The 21,911-nt window shown below is 43.8% G+C and overlaps 1 protein-coding gene across 1 annotated transcript in view; it reads left to right on the forward strand.

Moving 5' to 3' along the window:
- Positions 1-820: 820 nt before the first annotated feature.
- KANSL1 (KAT8 regulatory NSL complex subunit 1) overlaps positions 821-21,911 on the forward strand; it is a 46,430-nt gene continuing 25,339 nt past the window's right edge. The window contains exons 1-3 of the mRNA XM_060184222.1: positions 821-1,111; positions 16,415-16,516; positions 20,679-20,791. Of these exons, the coding sequence (XP_060040205.1) occupies positions 821-1,111; positions 16,415-16,516; positions 20,679-20,791 (506 nt within the window). The remainder of the gene's footprint in view (positions 1,112-16,414; positions 16,517-20,678; positions 20,792-21,911) is intronic.

Genomic DNA, 21,911 nt, shown 5'->3' on the forward strand with positions numbered 1-21,911 from the left:
TTGGTTGTGTATCACTTAATGCATGGTGTTATACATCTACTATTTGTGTGTGGATGACATTTGTTTTATGAATTTTTCAAGCTTTGTTTTCTCTGTAGTGATCTTTTGTGTTTAATAATATTTGTTGGTGTTGTGAATAAGCTTTGAAAAAAATTGTTTTCTACTTGTTGGCACACACATGGCAGTAGTATTTGTTGATCTTGGGAACTTTGCTGAATTCTTTATGCACTTTAATTTCTGCTGTTTTTTTGGATTTTCTGTGTAGGTAGCCAACCTACCTTTCCACTACCCCTCCCTCCCTTCCTCTCACCTCTCCTCCCTTTCCACCAGAGCACTGATTGAACCTGAGACCTTGGAGCTCCGGAATGAGTCTCTTTGCATAATCACTATGGTGTTTTCCCTGCCCCTCTTTCATATACATATCAGCACACACATGTCTGCTCAGGAGTCAAGGCAGTTTCAAGTATTGAATATGGAAGTAAGTATCTTCATATGAAGAGTCAGTGACCACATGTGCCTGGTGGGGGAAGTCTCAAGACTAGAGTCAGTCACTCAGGGTCTTTAGCCATTAAAACATACCCTCAGGGGCCGGGGCAGTAGCGCAGCGGGCTAAGCACACATGGTCCAAAGCGCAAGGACCTGAGTAAGGACCCTAGTTTGAGCCCCTGGCTCCCCACCTGTGTGTATAGGGGGGCTCTCTTCACAGGTGGTGAAGCAGGTCTGCAGGTGTCTGTTTTTCTCTCCCCTCTCTGGCTTCCCTTCCTCCATTTCTTTCTGTCCTATCCAACAATAACAATAAGGGCAATAAAATGAGGAAAAAATGGCTTCTAGGACCAATGGATTTGTACTACAAGCACCAAGCCCCAGTGATAACCCTGGAGCTGGCAAAAACCAAAACAAACAAAAACATATCCTCACCCCATTCATATGTTGCTGCTCTTGGATTTCACCAGATTTCTATGTTTTTAGGAGACGCAGATCAGAATGGAGATGGGCTGCAGACCGAGCAGCTATTGTCAGCCGTTGGAACTGGCTTCAGGCTCATGTCTCTGACTTGGAATATCGAATTCGGCAACAAACAGATATTTACAAACAGATACGTGCTAATAAGGTAAGAGATAAGTATCTGGTCTTTTTCAGCCCAGCTACACACTGCCATTATCCCTTTTTTCCCTGTCCCTCAATAACTCTTTAATTATGTCAAGGAGATTGTGTGGTTTTTTTTTTTTTTTTTTTTTTTTAATGATTGGATATAGTAGTTTGATTTGTCTAAGAGCCTGATACTGCTTAGCTTAGTGCAGATAGCACTATTAGAATACAATATTAAATTGAACAGGTGTTTAGAACAAAACTGTATCGGGCTAACAAGGGACACAGGAAAAGCCACTGATTATAAATGTAATATTTGTTAGATTTATGAAAAGTGTTGATGACCGAGGACTTTGATATTTATTTTTAACTGAGATGCATTTCTGCTAAGTGTCTATTGAGAAAACAAGGTTCTCTCCCCCCCCCCCCCCCCCAAATTAAGGCAGAATTAAGCATGGTCCAGATCTTACTGTGTCCTATCAGTGGAGAAATGACTCTTGATAACTTTTTACCTTTGACAATAACATTTACAGACTTTTCCCCTTAAAAATAAAATTTGGCAGCCCTGGAAGTGGTTCAGTTGAGTTTCCCAGTTATCACACGTGCCAGAGCGATGCACTGATGTGCTCATTCTCTTGTGTCCCTCAGACCTACTCTCTCTCATTAGTGGAAATAAATAAATCATCAGTAACAAAAAAGGCCAGGAGCAGGTGAGGAGCTAAGAGGCATTAAGTGATGAATGATTGCTTTCCATAACTTTTCACAAAGGAATTGTTAAAGTGAGAGGCATAAAATGTGACCTGGAATGATAGGATAGTAGGAGACAGATGATTGTGTGCGCCTATCCTAGAGAAAGCCCCAGCTTGCTCTGTCCAGGACACCTCTTCAATGACTTTTTCAAAAGTTTCTTACAGACTTGGGAATTAGTCTCCTAGTCACATCTGAAGTTACTACAGTGACAGTCATTTTTGTTCCATAATCTACCTTACGCACATTTAAAAATACATGTGTGTACTGGTATTTGTTAAACCATGTTCCCCATTATAAAAATTTTATGTATCATAGACTCAAAGATGTTATTGATTGTAAGATATACCATTGTTTTATGTGCCACTAAGACATTATTTGAATGAGGACATAACCAACTGTAAGATTTTGCAGAGATTTAAAAGATACTAGGTTGTGGAAAGTATGTCTTAGAATTGATGAAATATTGTCTAAAAGTTCTCCTCTTCCCTCTTGACATTTTGTTTATTTTATTTTAGTAAGAGAGATACAGAAATATAAATATCAGGACACTGCTCAGCTCTGGTTCATGATGGTGCTGGGGATTGAGCTGGGACCTCAGAGCCTCAGGAAGGGAAAGCCTTTTGCAGAGCCATTATGCTGTCTCCCCAGACCCTGTGTCATGTTTGTCTGTTGTTTCTGTGTGCCGGTTCTTAAACTGGGAGAGCACAGAGAATGATCACAGTTAGCTTAGTTCTCAGTTTAAGGCTTTGTTTTCTGGAATGCTGTCTTAAGAGTAGTTTTAGGTCCACGGCAAAGTGAAAACTGACCCAGAGTGTTCCCGTGGAGCCTTAGCCTCCCCATATTCTCCTCTGTGTTCAGCTCAGGCTGATGGTGGGACTTGGGAGCCTCAGTCATGAGAGGCTCTTTGTAGATCCACTATGCTACCTACCTTGCCTAAGAATTTTTAAATTACCTTTTTGAGGATTATTGACTTACAAGGTCTGTCACTGTAACTATCGGCTCCCTTCACCCACCACCTGATTGTCAATTCGCTCCACTATGTCCCTACCCCTTTCTCAAGCCCTTTGTTCACCTCTAGTTTGAATCCTGGCATCTGCTGAAGTAGACCGTAGCTTACTAATGTCTTAGTTTGTTAATTCCTACTTGTGAATGGGACCAGGTACTATTTGTCCATCTCCTAGATAAAAGAAATCCTTAGTTCAGTTTTGACTTCTCCTTCACTTAAATTTTGTTTGTTTTAATGAGAGCTAGACTCTGAGACCAGAGCACAGCACAGCACTGCTTAGCTCTACCTTCTGGTAGTGATAGCTGGGGGGTTGGCCTGGGACCACAGAACCTTGGGCAGAGCCTCAGGGCCATGCTGGCTCCCCAGCCTCCCTCCTTCCTCTCTGTCAGCCCAGGGTCACTGCTGAGGCCCAGTGCCTGCACTAACAAACCCACTGCTCCTGACAGCCGCTGTTTTTTTCCTTTTCCTTTTCCTTACCTTTCCTTGATAGGACAGAGAGCTTGAGAGGAGAGGGATAGAGGTACCTGCATCACTTGTCCCACCACCTGTGGAACCCCACCCCCCACCCCCCAGTAGGAGCAGGACGTGGCCACATTCCCTGTGCATGGTGGCATGTGCCCACCCCCCCGCCCCCATGTAGGAGCAGGACGTGGCCACGTTCCCTGTGCATGGTGGTGTGCCCACCCCCCGCCCCCCAGTAGGAGCAGGACGTGGCCACGATCCCTGTGCATGGTGGCATGTGCCCACCCCCCGCCCCCATGTAGGAGCAGGACGTGGCCACGTTCCCTGTGCATGGTGGCGTGTGCCCACCCCCCGCCCCCATGTAGGAGCAGGACGTGGCCACGTTCCCTGTGCATGGTGGTGTGCCCACCCCCGCCCCCATGTAGGAGCAGGACGTGGCCACGTTCCCTGTGCATGGTGGTGTGTGCCCACCCCCGCCCCCATGTAGGAGCAGGACGTGGCCATGTTCCCTGTGCGTGGTGGTGTGCCCACCCCCCGCCCCCATGTAGGAGTAGGACGTGGCCACGTTCCCTGTGCATGGTGGTGTGTGCCCACCCCCCGCCCCCATGTAGGAGCAGGACGTGGCCACGTTCCCTGTGCATAGTGGTGTGCCCACCCCCCGCCCCCGTGTAGGAGCAGGACGTGGCCACGTTCCCTGTGCATGGTGGTGTGTGCCCACCCCCCGCCCCCATGTAGGAGCAGGACGTGGCCACGTTCCCTGTGCATGGTGGTGTGTGCCCACCCCCCGCCCCCATGTAGGAGCAGGACGTGGCCACGTTCCCTGTGCATGGTGGTGTGTGCCCACCACCGCCCCCGTGTAGGAGCAGGACGTGGCCACGTTCCCTGTGCATGGTGGTGTGTGCCCACCCCCCGCCCCCGTGTAGGAGCAGGACGTGGCCACGTTCCCTGTGCATGGTGGTGTGCCCACCCCCGCCCCCATGTAGGAGCAGGACGTGGTCACGTTCCCTGTGCATGGTGGTGTGTGCCCACCCCCGCCCCCGTGTAGGAGCAGGACGTGGCCACGTTCCCTGTGCATGGTGGTGTGTGCTTTCAAGCAGGTGTGCCACTACTTGGCTCCAGAGATTGTTTTGGTTATTTCCTGTTACTACCAGGGTTACTGCTAAATAACTTGGTGTCTGCACTGTGATCCACCATTCGTTGCAGCCTTCTCTCTCCAATGTCCTCCTTTCTTTTTTATTTGCTAGGACAGAGAGAAGTTGAGAAAGATGGGGTATAGAGATAGACGGGCACTGACAGCACCACTTCCCTGCTTGTGAAGCTTACCCGCGGCAGATGGGAAGTGGGAGCTTGAACTCGGGTCCTCGTGCTTATAACATTTACATTTATCTGGGTGTGCCACCGCTCGGCTCCTCCCCAGTAGTCTTCTCTTTCTTTTCCTATTCCTCCTGATAAAAAAGAGAAATTGAGATGGAAGGCTATCCGGAGGGAGAGAGAAAGAAGAACACCCACAACACTACTTTACCACTCGCGAAGCTTCTCCCTTGCGGGTGGGGGACCAGGTGCTTGAACTTCGTTTTTTTTTTTTTTTAAATACCAGAGCACTGTTCAGCTCTGGCTTATGGTGGTGCTGGGGATTGACCCTGGGGACTCAGAGTCTCAGGTATGAAAGTCTTTTGCATGACCACTATGCTGTCTCCCCAGCCTGAACCTTGGTCCTTGAGCACTGTAATGTTTGTACTCTACTGGGTGTGCCACCACTTGGCCCCTCATCTCTGTCACAATAAATTAATAAATGTTAAGATGAACACAAGGTTGAAATGATCAAATAGTTTGTTCATGGTCTAATAGCTAAGTGATTGCAGAAGTTGAGTTTTGACTATCTTGACTCTCAAAGCTATTGTTCACATTACCTGTGCTACCGACCCTTGACTGTTTATTGAGTTATTTGAATGGGAGGCTTTTAATGAAATTATAATTGCAGAGTCCTAGGGTTGGTCCACTTCTAGCCTTCTGAGGGTTCTCCAGGCTGCTTTCCACAGGGGCTGGACCAGTTTTCATCCCCAGCAGCAGCAGTGCAGGAGGCTCCTTTGTCCCCACACCCTCTCCAGCATTTGCTGCTGCTACCTTTTCTTTTCTTTCTTTTCTTTTCTTTTCTTTTCTTTTCTTTTCTTTTCTTTTCTTTTCTTTTCTTTTCTTTTCTTTTCCCTTTCTTTTTTTTTAATATTTATTTATTTCCTTTTGTTGCCCTTGTTTTATTGTTGTAGTTATTATTGTTGTCGTCGTTGTTGGATAGGACAGAGAGAAATGGAGAGAGGAGGGGAAGACAGAGAGGGGGAGAGAAAGACAGACACCTGCAGACCTGCTGCACCACCTGTGAAGCGACTCCCCTGCAGGTGGGGAGCTGGGGTTCGAACTGGGATCCTTATGCCGGTCCTTGTGCTTTGCGCCACCTGCGCTTAACCCGCTGCGCTACAGCCCGACTCCCACACCCTTTCTTTTTTTTTTTGCCTCCAGGGTTATTGCTGGGGCTCGGTGCCTGCACCATGAACCCACCGCTCCTGGAGGCCACCCCCCCCCCCCTTTGTTACCCTTGTTGTTGTAGTCTTGTTGTGGTTAATGTCCTTCGTCGTGACAGAGAGAAATGGAGAGAGAAGGGGAAGACGGAGAGAGAAAGACAGACACCTGCAGACCTGTTTCACCGCCTGTGAAGCGACTCCCCATGTAGGTAGGGAGCCGGGGGGCTCGAACCAGGATCCTTATGCTGGTCCCTGCGCTTTGCACCACGTGCGCTTAACCTGCTGCACTACCACCTGACTCCTATGCTGCTACTTTTTGTAATGTGTGACATTCTCACAGGGGAAAAGTGGTATCTCATTGCTGTCTTTATTTGCATTTCTCTGACAGTCACTGACTTGGTGTATTTTTTTTTCATACTTTTGGCCCTTTGGATGTCTTCTGTGGTGAATAGTGTTCATATCCTATTTTTGGATGGGGTCTTTTTTGTGTGTGTGTGAGCTCTATATATTAGTCTCTTTTCTGATGTATAACATGTGAAGAGTCTCCTTGTTTGGGTGGTGGTTTCTTTTGCTGTGCAGTAGCTTTTTAATTTGGTGTAATCCCATTGGTTTATTTTTTATTTGATCTTCCTTGTAATTGGGTTTATATCCTTGAAGATACCTATAAAATCTAGATGGAAATGAATTCTGCCAGTATTTTCCTCTAAGTATTTCATAGTTTCTAATCTAACATCCAAGTCCTTGATCCATTTGGAGCTGACTTTTTGTGTGGTGTAATGTGGTTCAGTTTCACTGTTCTGCACCCAATTTTCCCAACAACATTTGTTGAAGTGATTCTCCTTTCTCTATTTACTCATTTAGGACTCCTTGTTCAAAGTTAGATCACCATAGGTGTGTGTGGGGTGTGTGTGTCATATTTCTTTCTTGCTCCAGAATTTGCCAAAGCTGCCTAGACTGTACAGGCCCCTGAGCTGAATCCAAGTTATGAGTCAACTATAAAGTTAAACTTGGCCTTTGGTTGGGAATTAAAAGGAAGGAGTGGGGGCCGCACCAGGCTTTACTCCTGTGTGAGTCTACCACTCCTGTCTAAGACTGGCAAAAGAGGGTTTCATCATTTTCCACAGCTGAGTAGCATTCCATTTTGTATATGTGCCACAGTGTTCTTTTTTTAATTAGGGGAGATTAGTGGTTTACAGTAGATACAGTTGCTAGTATTTGTGTAAAATTTCTTAGTTTTCTGCAAAACAGTCTCTCTGCAGCCTGGGTCCTCCACCACTGCCAGGCACCAGTACCTGAAAGCCCCCTACCCGGAGTCATTTACTTAGGTGCAAGACACCAAACCCAGTCCAAGTTCTGCTTTGTCTTCCCCTCCTGTTCTGATTTCCGCACTTGTGTTCATGAGTGACATCGTGGGCCTACCCTGTGGCCCAGCTAAAGTGTGTTTCATCATGTGGACAGACAGTATTTAGTTTCCATTTACTGATCTTGGGATTGTTTTTCTCACTGGGCTTTTTTTTTTTTTTTTTAAACCTATTTATTAACCAGAAAGATAGGAGGAGAGAGAGAGAGAGAAAGAACCAGACATCACTCTGCTACATGTGCTGCTGGAGATTGAACTTGGGACCTCATGCTTAAGGATTTGATGCTTTATCCACTGTGCCACCTCCCAGAACACCTCACTGGGACTTTTTTTTTTTTTTTTTTATTTAAGAAAGGATTAATTAACAAAACCATAGGGTAGGAGGGGTACAACTCCACACAATTCCCACCGCCCAATCTCCATATCCCACCCCCTCCCCCGATAGCTTTCCCATTCTCTATCCCTCTGGGAGCATGGACCCAGGGTCATTGAGGGTTGCAGAAGGTAGAAGGTCTGGCTTCTGTAATTGCTTCCCCGCTGAACATGGGCGTTGACTGGTCGGTCCATACTCCCAGTCTGCCTCTCTCTTTCCCTAGTAGGGTGGGTCTCTGGGGAAGCTGAGCTCCAGGACACATTGGTGGTGTCTTCAATCCAGGGAAGTTTGGTAGGCATCCTGATGACACCTGGAACCTGGTGACTGAAAAGAGAGTTACCATACAAAGCCAAACAAATTGTTGAGCAATCATGGACCCAAAGCTTGGAAAAGTGGAGAGGAAGTATTAGGGAGGTACTCACTGCAAACTCTAGTATACTTCTGCTTTCTTACTTTGGTGCCATACTCCAAACTCAGTCAATTTCTGCTTTGCGTTTCTACTTCTTCTTTTTTTTTTTTTACATGCATAACATTCCCCAGATTCCCATTTAGCAATACAACCCCCACTATTTCATTCATCATTTTTCATGGACCTGTATTCTCTCCACCCACCCACCCACCCACCCACCCCAGAGTCTTTTACTTTGGTGTAATACTCCAATTCCATTTCAGGTTCGACTTGTGTTTTCTTTTCTAATCTTGTTTTTCAACTTCGGCCTGAGAGTGAGATCATCCCATATTCATCCTTCTGTTTCTGACTTATTTCACTCAACATGATTTTTTCAAGGTCCATCCAAGATCGGCTGAAAACGGTGAAGTCACCATTTTTTACAGCTGAGTAGTATTCCATTGTGTATATAGACCACAACTTGCTCAGCCACTCATCTGTTGTTGGACACCTGGGTTGCTTCCAGGTTTTGGCTATTACAAATTGTGCTGCCAAGAACATATGTGTACACAGATCTTTTTGGATGGATGTGTTGGGTTCCTTAGGATATATCCCCAGGAGGGGAATTGCAGGGTCATAGGGTAAGTCCATTTCTAGCCTTCTGAGAGTTCTCCAGACTGTTCTCCACAGAGGTTGGACCAATTGACATTCCCACCAGCAGTGCAGGAGGGTTCCTTTGACCCCACATCCTCTCCAGCATTTGCTGCTGTTACCTTTTCTGATGTGTGACATTCTCACAGGAGTGAAGTGATATCTCATTGTTGTCTTGATTTGCATTTCTCTGACAATCAGAGACTTGGAGCATTTTTTTCATGTGTTTCTCGGCCTTTTGGATCTCTTCTGTGGTAAATATTCTGTCCAATTCCTCCCCCCATTTTTGGATGGGGTTATTTGTTGTCTTGTTGTTGAGTCTGGTAAGCTCTTTATATATGTTGGTTATTAAACTCTTATCTGATGTATGGCATGTAAAGATCTTCCATTCTGTGAGGGGTCTCTTGATTTGGGTAGTGGTTTCTTTTGCTATGAAGAAGCTTTTTAATTTGATGTAGTCCCATAGGTTTATACTTGCCTTAGTCTTCCTTGTAATTGGATTCGTTTCATTGAAAATGTCTTTAAAATTTATGCGGAAAAAAGTTCTGCCAATATTTTCTTCTAAGTATCTGATAGTTTCTGGTCTAACATCCAAGTCCTTGATCCACTTGGAATTTACTTTTGTATTTGGTGAAATACAGTGATTCAGCTTCATTCTTCTGTATGTTTCAACCCATTGTTTCCAACACCATTTGTTGAAGAGACTCTGCTTTCCCCATGTAATAGTCTGGGCCCCTTTGTCAAAGATTAGATGTCCATAGGTGTGGGGCCTCATTTCTGGGCTCTCAATTCTATTCCACTGGTCAGTGTGTCTGTTCATGTTCCAGTACCAAGCAGTTTTGATGACAATGGCCCTATAATATAGTTTGAGATCTGGCAGTGTGATGCCTCCGGTTCTGTTCTTTTTTCTCAAGATTGTTTTGGCAATTCTAGGTCTTTTCTGGTTCCAGATAAACATTTGTAGCATTTTTTCTATTCTCCTAAAAAATGTGCTTGGGATCTTGATGGGGATAGCATTAAATTTGTAGATGGCTCTGGGTAATATATTCATTTTGATGATGTTAATTCTTCCAACCCATGAGCATGGAATATCTTTCCACTTCTTTGTGTCTTTTTCAATTTCTTTGAGTAGTGACTCATAATTTTCAGTATACAAGTCTTTCACTTCTTTGGTTAGGTTTATTCCTAGATATTTTATAGTTTTTGTTGCTATAGAAAAAGGAACTGATTTCTGGATTTCAATTTCTTCTAACTTAGTGTTTGCATAGAGGAATGCCACTGACTTTTGAATGTTAATTTTATAGCCTGTCACATTACTGTATTGCCTGATGATTTCCAAAAGCTTCTTGCTAGATTCCTTAGGTTTTTCCATGTATACTATCATGTCATCTGCAAATAAGGAGAGTTTGACTTCTTCTCTTCCAATCTGTATTCCTTTAATTCCTTGCTCCTGCCTGATTGCTATGGCAAGAACTTCCAACACTATGTTGAATAGTAATGGTGATAGTGGGCAGCCCTGTCTAGTACCTGATCTGAGGGGAAATGCTTCCAGTTTTTCACCATTGAGTATGATGTTGGCTGTAGGTTTGCTATATATAGACTCCACTATCTTCAGGAATTTTCCATCTATTCCTATTTTTTGTAGTGTTTTGATCATAAAGGGATGTTGTATTTTGTCAAAGGCTTTCTCTGCATCTATTGATATGACCATGTGGTTTTTGGTCTTGCTTTTGTTGATGTGGTGGATCACATTGATTGATTTACGTATATTAAACCAACCTTGCATGCCTGGGATAAACCCCACTTGGTCATGATGAACAATCTTTTTGATATACTGCTGTATCCGGTTGGCTAGAATTTTGTTCAATATTTTTGCATCTATGTTCATCAGAGATATTGGTCTGTAGTTTTCTTTTTTGGTTGTGTCCCTGTCTGCTTTTGGTATCAGGGTGATGTTGGCTTCATAGAAGCTGGCAGGGAGTATTCCAGTGTCTTCAATCTTCTGGAAGACTTTTAAAAGTAGAGGTATTAGTTCTTCTTTGAAAGTTTTGTAGAATTCATTTGTAAAACCATCTGGTCCAGGACTTTTATTTTTGGGAAGATTTTTGATAACTGTTTCAATTTCATTAGCTGTGATGGGCCTGTTCATGTTATCCACTTCCTCTTTACTTAGTTTTGGAAGTTGGTAGGTATCTAGGAAATCATTCATTTCTTCCAGGTTCTCTAACTTGGTGGCATATAGTTGTTCATAGAAGCCTCGCATGATATGTTGAATTTCTGCAATGTCTGTTGTGATATCTCCTCTTTCATTTACTATCCGATTTATTTGGGTCTTCTCCCTTTTTTGTTTTGTGAGTCTGGCTAAAGGTTTGTCGATTTTGTTTACTCTTTCGAAGAACCAACATTTACTTTCATTGATCTTTTGTATGGTTTTCCTATTCTCAATGTTATTTATTTCTGCCCTAACTTTAGTAATTTCTGTCCTTCTGGTTGCTTTAGGGTTCCTTTGTTGTTCTTCTTCTAGGTCTTTAAGATGTGCAATCAGGCTGTTTATTTGTGCCTTTTCTTGTTTCCTAATGTGTGCTTGTATAGCTATGAACTTCCCTCTTAGGACTGCTTTAGCTGTGTCCCAAATATTTTGATAGCTTGTGTCTTCATTTTCATTGAACTATCGAAACATTTTGATTTCTTCCTTGATTTCCTCTTTGACCCAGAAGTTGTTAAGAAGTGTACTGTTGAGCTTCCACATTTTGGCACTGTTACTAATCTTTTGTTGATTGTTAAGTGTTAGTTTAATTCCACTGTGGTCTGAGAAGATGCTTGGGATGATTTCAGTGCTCTTGAATAGGCTGATGCTGTCTTTGTGGCCTAACATATGGTCTATCCTTGAGAATGATCCATGTGGATTTGAGTAAAATGTGTATTTCACTGGGACTTTTATGGAAAAAATGTCTCCTATTGCCATTAACAAACAGATCTTCAGATCAGTATTGAATATTTTCTTACCTTGTGTCTTTTTCCAGGAATAAAAGCTCCCCACCCCCATCGCCAGCGCTCATTGCTTCCCTTTCCTAATGTGTGAAACTCTCACAGTGTGGGTGGCATCTTGTCTAGATCCGCATTTCTTTGATAATCAGTGACTGAGCATTTCTCATATGTCTTTTGGCTCATCTTACGGAAGAGTTCATGTTTTCTCCCCATCTCCATTTCAGAGTCTGCTCAGCTCTGGCATATGCTAGTGCTGGGGACTGAACCTGTTATCTCTGGACCTCAGACATGAAAACCTTTAGCATTATTACATGCCATCTCCCCTCACACCGTTAACTTTTTTTCTTACGCATTCATTTTTGGATAGAGACAGAGATAGACAAACAGATCTTCAGCATTACTTCCACTGCTTGAGAAACTGTACCCTTACAAGTGGGGACCAGGGGCTTGAACCCATATCCTTGCACATTGTGACATACATGCTCTACCAGGAGGGCCACAACCTGGCATCCCACTGCCCCTGTTTTTTAAGGAGGTTGGTTGTTCACTGTTGACCTGTGTGTTCTGACTGTAGTAGCCCTTTAGTGTGTGACATGTACACATCTCCCATTTGGCGTGGTGCTTTTGTTTTGGTGATGGCTCTGAGGTGACGTCTGTGCGTGCGAAATACAGTGTGCTAGTTCTGCCTTACTCTTTGCGTGCCTCAGTCCAAACCCAACTTTCTCAGCACCATTTATTGAAAAGGACTCTTTCTCTGTTTTAATGTTCTGTCCTATCTCGTCACATATTAACTGTCCCTAAATGAGAACTTACTTTAAGACTTTCAGTTCTATTCCATTGATCTGTGTGTCTGCTTTTATTCCAGCGCCGTGTGTGTGTGTGTGTGTGTGTGTGTGTGTGTGTAAGTAACCATAGCCCTGTAATGTCGTTGAAAATCAGGAAGTATGACACCTGTGTTCTTGTTTGTTTTCCCTCATAATTACTTTAGGCAGGTGTGTGTGTGCGTGTGTGTGTACACACACACACGCACACACACACTCCTAGATAAATTTCTGGAGCATTTGTTCTGTTACCTTAAATCACCTGCCTCATCCTCATGTGCACTGATCTGACCTGCAGCCTCCACCACCTGACTGTTGAGTCCCTCACTTGTGCTCTTTAGCTCAGCTACTGTGCCTATTAGAACCTTCTTTTTCTCTTGGATTTGCATCATCCTATCTCTTACAATCTCACCCATACTTTCCTAGTGACTTTTGATGATATCCTCATCAAAGTGTTGTTAGGGAAAGAAATACTAGGAATTGTGGGCAAAGGAACATTGAAACTCCTAGATGGGAAAGGAGATGGAGTAATAAACACCTAGAAGACCGGCGTCTTCAAAACAGGAGGAAAGCAGTTGAGGCTGCTGTCTCAGTAGAGATGAGTTTGCTGGTCAGCAGTGTCTTGTCTAGACAGCCCAGGATGAACTGTGTGAGAGTCCGTGTGGGAGTGGTTTGCAGAGGCCAGTGATTTATCTGAAGATAGTAGAGAAGATTGACTTACTTTGGACAAATGGGCTAGTAAGTGTGTGAAATTGCCTCTTAATTCTATACTTCCAAAGAGGTAATGTTCTTTATGTTGTATTTTGACTTTATTATCTGAAACTGGAGGGGCCCAGGTAACCCAAACACAGGCCGTATTTGTCCATATGGAAAAGAAAGCTGATCATTATTCTGGTTCATACAGTTTTTTGGGATGGGACTTGAGTCTTCATGGCTGCCCATTTTGAAACTTCCTGTACTGCCACAGAAATAGATTTTCTTCTTCTTTTTTTTTTTTTCCTTCTGCTAGGGTTGTAGTTGAGATTTTTTGCCTCCTAGTGGGCCTTTTCTCCCACTGCCCCCTTCTTCCCTTTCCTTTCCCCTTTTGGTGGAGGGAAGAGAGACACCACAGTACTGCATGTGAACCCCCTCCCACATTTATGCACACACACAGCTTCCTCTAAGCAGATTCTCCCATGTGAAGGCTGAAGGTTTGAACCTGGGTCCTAACACAAGACAACCTGTGCACTGTGCTCGGTCCCCATACAGAAGTAATTTGTAAGACTGTTACAATGAAATGTAGTTGTGGTCCATCTGAATCCCTTTGGCTCTTATGTAGGAGTTTTCTTGGCCTCAGTGTGATTCTGTTGAGTCATGATTCTGGTTCTTGACTCAAAGAAAAGTGGTAGAGCACGGGGAGACCTGGTCTTTTTACTCTGGCCTCTGTGTTGGAGTGCAGTAGCCCTGTTGCTATTGTTCCTTGGGACTGACACAGCTTTGGTCCAGGGTACTCCCAGAATATTAGGGAAACCGAGCTTGGGTTACGGTGATGGCTAGAGAATACAACCTTGTGAAGTTTTCTTTGCTAATCACTCCTTTCATGGCCACTGAACTATGTATATTTTAGAGAATGTTACGGGGGCTGGGTGGTAGTGCACCTAGTTGAGTGTACATGTTAACAGTGCACAAGGACCTGAGTTCAAGCCCCCAGTCTCCACCTGTGTTGGGGGGAAAGCTTTACAAGTGGTGAAGCAGTGTTGCAGATATCTCTCTCCCTACCATCTCCTTTCCTCTTGATGTTTGGCTGTCTCTATCCAATAAAGACAATAAGGGTCCAGGCAGTGGCACACTGGGCTAAGTGAATGTAATGTGAAGCTCAAGCTTCCCAGTTCAAGGAAAGCTCCCCACCTTCTCGGGGTGTTGCTTCACAAGCAGTGGAGCAGGGCTGCAGGTGTCTATTTCTCTCTCTCTCTCTCTCTCTCTCTCTGTCTGTCTGTCTCTACCTCCCCTCTCAGTTTTTCTCTGTTCTATCCACTAAAAATGAAAAATGGCCACAGGAACAGTGGATCCATAGTGCAGGTACTGAGTCCCAGGGATAGCCCTGGAGGCAAATAAAGATAATTTTTTTTAAAAATTAAGAGAATTGTAAGTAATCAAGTAGAGCTCCTGTGTGGCTTTAGTCCTTCAGGCTTTTTATTTCAGTTTTCATTCTTAATTCTCAGAGCAGTGTCATGTGTACTTCCACCCTCCTGTCTATCCAAAGCTAGATAAAAACTGTAAACCCTGGGGTCGGCTGGTGGCCCACCTGGTTAAGTGTGGAAGGACCCAGGTTCAAGACCCCACTCCTCACCCCCAGGAGGGAAACTACATAAGTAGTGGAGTAATGTTGCAGGTGTTTCTTACTCTCCCCTTCTCCATCTCTATATAAAATAAATAAAACATTAAAATAGCTTATAAGCCCTTTATGAGGGGAATGTGTTCTTTTATTATTATTATTATTTGGTGGCAAAGCAATATAAATCTTCATTCATTCCGACACCCCAGAGTTGGTCGGTAGCACACCGGGTTAAGCCATGTGACGCAAACCACAATGGCTGGCGTCAGCCTCCCGGTCTGCATGCCTGCCCTCCTCCCGCTCGGACACGGAAGAGAGAAGACCGGGAATGTGTTCTTATTTTTTGGTGGTTTTTGTTTTGTTTTATAGACAGACACCACAGCACTGAAGCATCTTGGCTTGAACCTCAGTCATGCACATGGCCAGCAGCATCGAAATACATTCCACTAGCCAGCTGAGCTGTGTCACTGGCACAAGTGGGATGTATTTTATTTCATTTCATTCTCTTTGTTATTTACATATATATCAGATAGAGACAAATTGAGGGAAGAGGGAAATAGGAAGAGAGACAGAGAGAGATGCCCACAGCATTGCTTCAATGCCCAGGAGGCTTCCCCCTGCAGGTGTGTGTGTAGGGTAGGTGGGGGGCCTTAAACTGAGTCCTTAAGTGCCGTCACATGTGCACTCAACTGGGTGTGCCACTGCCAAGCCCCTTTATTTATGTTCTTGGTCTTTGGATTCCACATTGCCCAACACATGATACAAGCATTAAGTGCCCCAGAATGCACAAGTTACAGTTACTTAGATGCTTTTTATTTGCTCATTCTTTTTTTTTTTTTTTTTAAGAGGACTTAACTTTTCATCCTTTTTTGGCAAGTGGTCTAGTAACTTTGTATTTTGAGGAGGAAAGACAGTGTACAGGTGAGTTTAAAGAAAGGTGGTACAATGGTAGAGTTCAGGAATTGCAAGCCTGAGGTCCTGAGTTTGACCCCAGCATGTGCCAGTTTGATGCTTGGGTTCTCTCTTGTTAACAAATCTTTTAAAAAGTGTATTTCAAAGTATAAGTCAGATTGCTTCCCTGTTGTTCTTGGAACTCTCCTGATATTCCCAATTAGTTAGAAGACCCTGTAAGACCCACTACCAATTCTGTTTTAACTTGAGCCACAAAATCCATTGTATTCTGCTGCCGCCGCTATAGTTTAGTTGGTAACGTAGTACAAAGTGCCATGCTTTGACAAAAGATTCCAGATCTGGAAAATGTGAATGAAAGATGCCAAACAATAACAAGCTATGTAGTTTGAACATTCAAGCAAAAAGATGAGAAATTTAGACCTGTCTCCTGGGCCTTACCCATAACTGCTGCTAAGCTTTTTGCTTGACTTTGGGGAAGGCAAAAACTATTAATTATGTAGTTTCAAACTGTAAGATGAGGGCAAAGGACTTTGCTAAACTACTTCCTTAGGCCTGGAGTTGGCAAAGGTGTGAGACTTAAAAAGGTGTAGTTCTGAGTCTGATCCTCTGCATTCATATGCCAGAGTGGCACTGTGTTCTGGTTTTCCTCTCCATCCCTTCCTCCCCTTCCCTCCCTACCTAACAAAGCAGTTCCTTTGACCATAATCTTTTGAGATTAACACCTAAATTGAAATTGTGATTTATAATTTCTTTCATTTATGCTATTTTTCTCTCTGTCCTGCAGGGGTTGATAGTTCTGGGGGAAGCGCCTTCCCCAGAGCATGTAACAGACTTATTTGTTCCACTTAGTACTGAGGTGAAGACAGATCATGGCAATGACAGACTGGTAAGTACAAAGGCAGATAAAGGAATTTCAGTGAAAGTTCAGGGTTCATTCTCTCACAAGTACCCTTACTGACTGAAGGAAGGGGACTTGCATCAATTCTGACACGTCAGGATCTGAGTTCACACACCCTAGGGCAATATGGGGTTTTCCCTACGGGTTTGTGACCAACCTTAGAATTTAAGCACATGTCCTGGCTCTCAGATGCCACAGCTGAGCAAGTGTGGTGCTATAGAGTGTTAGCATTGCTGGACTCAGGAGACTCATGGCATGGCGCCATCAACAAGTGTGGCGCTATAGAGTGTTAGCATTGCTGGACTCAGGAGACTCATGGCATGGCGCCATCAACAAGTGTGGCGCTATAGAGTAGTAGCATTGCTGGACTCAGGAGACTCATGGCATGGCGCCATCAACAAGTGTGGCGCTATAGAGTAGTAGCATTGCTGGACTCAGGAGACTCATGGCATGGCGCCATCAACAAGTGTGGTGCTATAGAGTGTTAGCATTGCTGGACTCCGGAGACTCATGGCACAGTGCCATCAACAAGTGTGGTGACTTTCCTGAGTTGTGTGTGGTGTTTTATTTTTTTTCTGCTACCAGGACTATGGCTGAAGTTCTGTGCCTGTAGGACAGATCCATTGCTCCTGGAAACTATATATGGGGGGTGGGAGGGAGGCCTGCAGTACTGCATTACTGGTTTGAAACTTACTTTGCTCCCCTGGGGGTTTGAACACGATAGCTTGCACACTCTGCCAGGTACACCACCACCCAGCCTGTCTGAGCCACAATGCAGTGCAAAGGCTGTGTTGGTGGCACATCTGGTCTAGTGCACAGAGGACTGTGGGGAGGACCCTGGCCCCCTCTCCATCTGCAGCAGGACACTTCACAAGTAGTGTGTCGGGTCTGCAGCTGCTTTTCCTTTCTCTCTCCATCTCCCCTCCCCCTCTCACTTTCTCTCTGATTAGCCAGTAATATGGTGTGGGGGTGGCCACCAGGAGCAGTGGATTTGCAGTGCAGCCACCAAAGCCCCACCAATAAGCCTGGAGATTAAATAAAGAGAAAAGTTGTGTTAGATGTTTATTTCCGATGAAAAGAAAGAAAAGAAAAGAAACATTGAAAATGCTCTCTGTTGTTCACTCTTTAAATTTTATTTATTTTATTTTTACTTACTGGGTAGAGATGAGGAGGGAGGAAAGACATCTGGAGCACTGTCCTGCCACTCATGGAGCTCCCCTTCTGGTGTAGGCAAGGCTGGGACCCGGATCCTTGAGCATTTTAACACGGGCTCTACTGGGGACACCATTACCAGGCCCCTTTAATTTAATTTTTTTTTTTTTTTAAAATCTAAGGCAGATAGAAATTGAGAGAGGGAGGAGGAGCCAGATAAAGACAGAGACACCACAGTCCTGCTTTGCAGCTCATGAAGCTTTCCTCCTGCTGGTGGGGAGTGGGTCACCACCCTAGATCCTTTAGCGTGGTCACGTGTGCTCTTAATTAGGTGGGTGTGCAAACCCCAACCCCCATCCCCCCCCCCCCCCCCCCGGCCCAAGCTACCATTTTATGTGGCCTTTGGTGACCTTTGGTCTAGTTGAAATCTTAATGATTCCTTTCCCTTTCCCGTTTCTCTCAAAATGTCTTTACTATATATTGAAAGCACTTTTAGATTTCTTTTTCCTTTCCTTTGAAAATAACTGGAAACAAATTTCTTGATAAAACCATTCATTGGAAATTCCAATGTCCTATGACAGTGGTCTGCCACTCTGATTGTATTTCTTGGAAGGCTGATAAGCAGTGCGGCCTCTTTAAATTCTGGTTGAACTAACTAGCGCTGCATCTGCTAGTCAACAAAGCTTGTTATCTGTTATGATTATCACTAGCAGAAAGTCATGAGAAGGTGGAAATGAACTTTCCTAATGGAATATTAAAAGCCAGTACTGATGCTGACAATAAGTGAAGACACATGACTATGATTCTTTTTTTAAAATACCTTTATTTATTTATTTATTTGGTAGATAGAAGAGAAATTTGGAGGGGGAGAAGAGATAGAGAAGGAAAGAGAGACTCCTGCAGAGTTTCTGCAGAGACTGCTTCCCTCTCGTGAAGTTCCCCTCACCTCACCCCAGTAGGGCCAGGGATTTGAAACTCTGGGTTTTTGGGTGGTGGGACATGCTACTCAACCAGTTGTGCCACTGTCCAACCCCTTGAACTAATGATTCTTCCTGGAATAGTTTTAAGTAGAGAGTAGAGTTTTGCCACTATTGAAATGTTTGATGTGTGTTTGTTATATACTGTTCATATTTAAAGATCATTAAAGAACCAGGGCATTCCTCTGACATGTGTGATGCCAAGCATTGAGCTTGGAACCTCATACATGTTAGTTCTGTATTTTACTACTGATCCACCTCTCTAGTTGGGATCTGTTCTTAAGATTTGTAAAGCTGTCTTAGTGATTGCTTGAGCCAGAATAACAGTTGTTATTAATGGGGGTAGAGGTGGATACATTAGAAAATGAACTTGGCAGTGGTTGCTTATGTGATTGGGAATAATATTTGTATAGATACTTAACATATTTGTATTTAAAGATGCCCATAGTTTCTAGATACTTTTCTGTAGTTAATGTCTTCTCTTCAGCAAATATAATGGATAGAAATATTTTATGGTCCTGCTGAATCTCCTTGTCATAGATAGTTACACAGTTTTCCATAGGTGGACATAAGTACCCTTTAGGGCTTTGTCTCTTCCTTTCATTTACTAGATTGTAAGGTTCTTGAAGGTCAAGACCATCCTCAATGTCTTCTCCATAGAAAGTCATGTATTGGGAGTCGGGCGGTAGCGCAGTGGGTTAAGCGCACGTGGCATGAAGCACAAGGACCAGCATGAGGATCCTGGTTTGAGCCCCCGGCTCCCCACCTACGGGAGAGTCTCTTCACAGGCGGTGAGGCAGATTTGCAGGAGTCTGTCTTTCTCTCCCTCTTTCTGTCCCCCCCCCCCCCCCCCCGTTTCTCTCTGTCCTATCCAACGACAGTAACAACAGCAACAACAATGATAAAACAACAAAGGCAACAAAAGGGGAGAAAATGGTTTCCAAGAGCAGTAGATTCGTGGTGCAGGCACCGAGCCCCCCAGCAATAACCCTGGAGGCAAAAAAATAAAATGTATATATATTGCTACACATACTCAAGGAGGGCCAAGGCCCTCCTTTTTTGTAAACTTTACATGATTTCAGAAAAGGAGAGAGAGTGTGTCTGTCTCCTGTCTCCCCAACATACTGTCCCACTGTTCAGTTCTGGCTGCTGGTGGTGCTGAACCACCTAGACCTAATGTTTTGCTTGTCTGTTTAATCATTTTACTGGGATCTTAGTGGTTACAGCACAGTTGTTGGCACAGGGGTACATTTCTATCTCACCATGACAGGTATCTGCAAACACTCTCACCCTCACCGTGGGTCCTTTTCCACCATCATGCACCAGGACCTTCCCCAAGAGCTTCCATCCTCCTCCCCGACCTCCTTCCCCAGAGTTCTTTGCTTTGGTGCAGTGAACCTAGGGTCTTAGAATGCAAGTCCTGGAGCCAGCAATTGCACATGTGACTTTCTTGCCTATATCTCGAGACGTCTTATAACTATAACAGTATCTTGTAACTATTCCACCACTGCCTTCCTTACCCCCCTTGAACCTAGTAAATGCATACTTCGTAAAATTTCAAATTTCTGCCTTTTTTTTTTTCCATTTTATATTAATATATGTTTGATTAAACATGATTTTTTTTCTAGAGGAAAAGTTTCTACATATTACCTTGGGGTTAAACAAATAATGGTGGTATTGAAATTTGCTTTTGTCTTGAGACTGAACTTATGTGACCTTCTCGACCCTTGCTTTAAAGATACTGTCTACATATGATCATTATGGTCAGCATTACTGCTAAGATTGTTTCCAGGAAATCATTATGTCGTTTCCTTGTCAATTGGTGCTTATTATTTTCAGTCTGTTAAATGTTAGGGCTCCAGGTTCTCCTCCCCCAAACAAAAGCTAATCTTCTTTAATTTATTTTCCATTAATTATATCAGTTTTATTATCCAAGTTGGTCATCAGAAATTGTAAGTCTTTCATTTAAATAAAATGATTCCTCTGTTGTTTAATTGTTGACAATGTTTTATTTTTGTCAGAATGAGTCTGTTTCTCAAACACTGGAAAACCATGGTGCCTCTGGCCATTCTTCAGAGCTATTGTCTACCAAACCATATGGAGTGTTGAGACCAGTCAATGGAGTTATTAACACGTAAGTTTTATCTCTTCTGCTTCTTGTGCTCAGTGGGCTTGAAAAAGATTAATTTGGCACCTAGCTATGTTTAGCTAGAACTAACCTTGGCTTAAAGGAGCAAAAACTTTATCATTTCTTAGTATTTTTGCATGCTGCCTACCATAGTAAGCATATTTTAATTCATATGTATTTCATTTTTACTTGCTATGGTAAAAAATCAACTCGGAACTAAGGACAAGAAAAGGTATTGCAGTTAGTATGGATCCTAGTGACTGGTCCTAGTGGTGGCTGAAATTCTCAGAAGTGTTTTCATAAAATCCTCTATTCTAGAACAGATTAGTCCTTAAAAGACTGTGTAGTTATTATTATTGTTGTTGTTGTTAATTGATGTCATCGTTGTTGGATAGGACAGAGAGAAATAAATGTAGAGAGGCGGGGAAAACAGAGAGAGGGGGAGAGAAAGAGATGCCTGCAGACCTACTTCTCTGCCTGTGAAGTGACTCCCCTGCAGGTGGGGAGCCGGGGGCTCGAACCTGGATCCTTACGCTGGTCCTTGCGCTTTGTGCCATGTGCGCTTAAGCAAGATGGTATTTTTTAATCCACATTGATCAAAATTCAAGGATTCCCTCTACAAGTAAATAATTGCTTTTCACAGTGATACTCTTTATAAGGCAACATTTTAATGTTTGCAAAATTCCTTTCTCCCCCCCACCCCCCCTTTCCCTTTTCTCCTGCTGCTGCTATTGCTATCAGGGCTGACTAGTGGTGCCGGCACTACAATCCACCACTCTCAGTGGCCATTTTTGTGTCCCCCCCCCCCATATTTACTAGGTGGGACAGAGAGAAGTTGAGAGAGGGTAGGTAGATGGAGAGAGGGAGAGGGAAAGAAAGATAGACACCTGCAGACCTGTTTCACCATTTGTGAAGTGGACCCCCTATAGGTGGGGAGCCGGGGCTTGAACTGGGCATTTCCTTGGGCTTGGTAATGTGTGCACTTAACCAGGTGTTCTTTTTCTGTTGTAGAAGAGAACTTTATCATTAGAACCTGAATTCACTTACCAACTTAAACATTTCCAGACACTGGAAAGTAATGTTCACCAAGAGCCTTGCACATACGCAGATACAACACACACTAAAA

This window comes from Erinaceus europaeus, unplaced genomic scaffold, assembly GCF_950295315.1.
Source record: "Erinaceus europaeus unplaced genomic scaffold, mEriEur2.1 scaffold_407, whole genome shotgun sequence".
Classification (NCBI taxonomy): Eukaryota; Metazoa; Chordata; class Mammalia; order Eulipotyphla; family Erinaceidae; genus Erinaceus; species Erinaceus europaeus.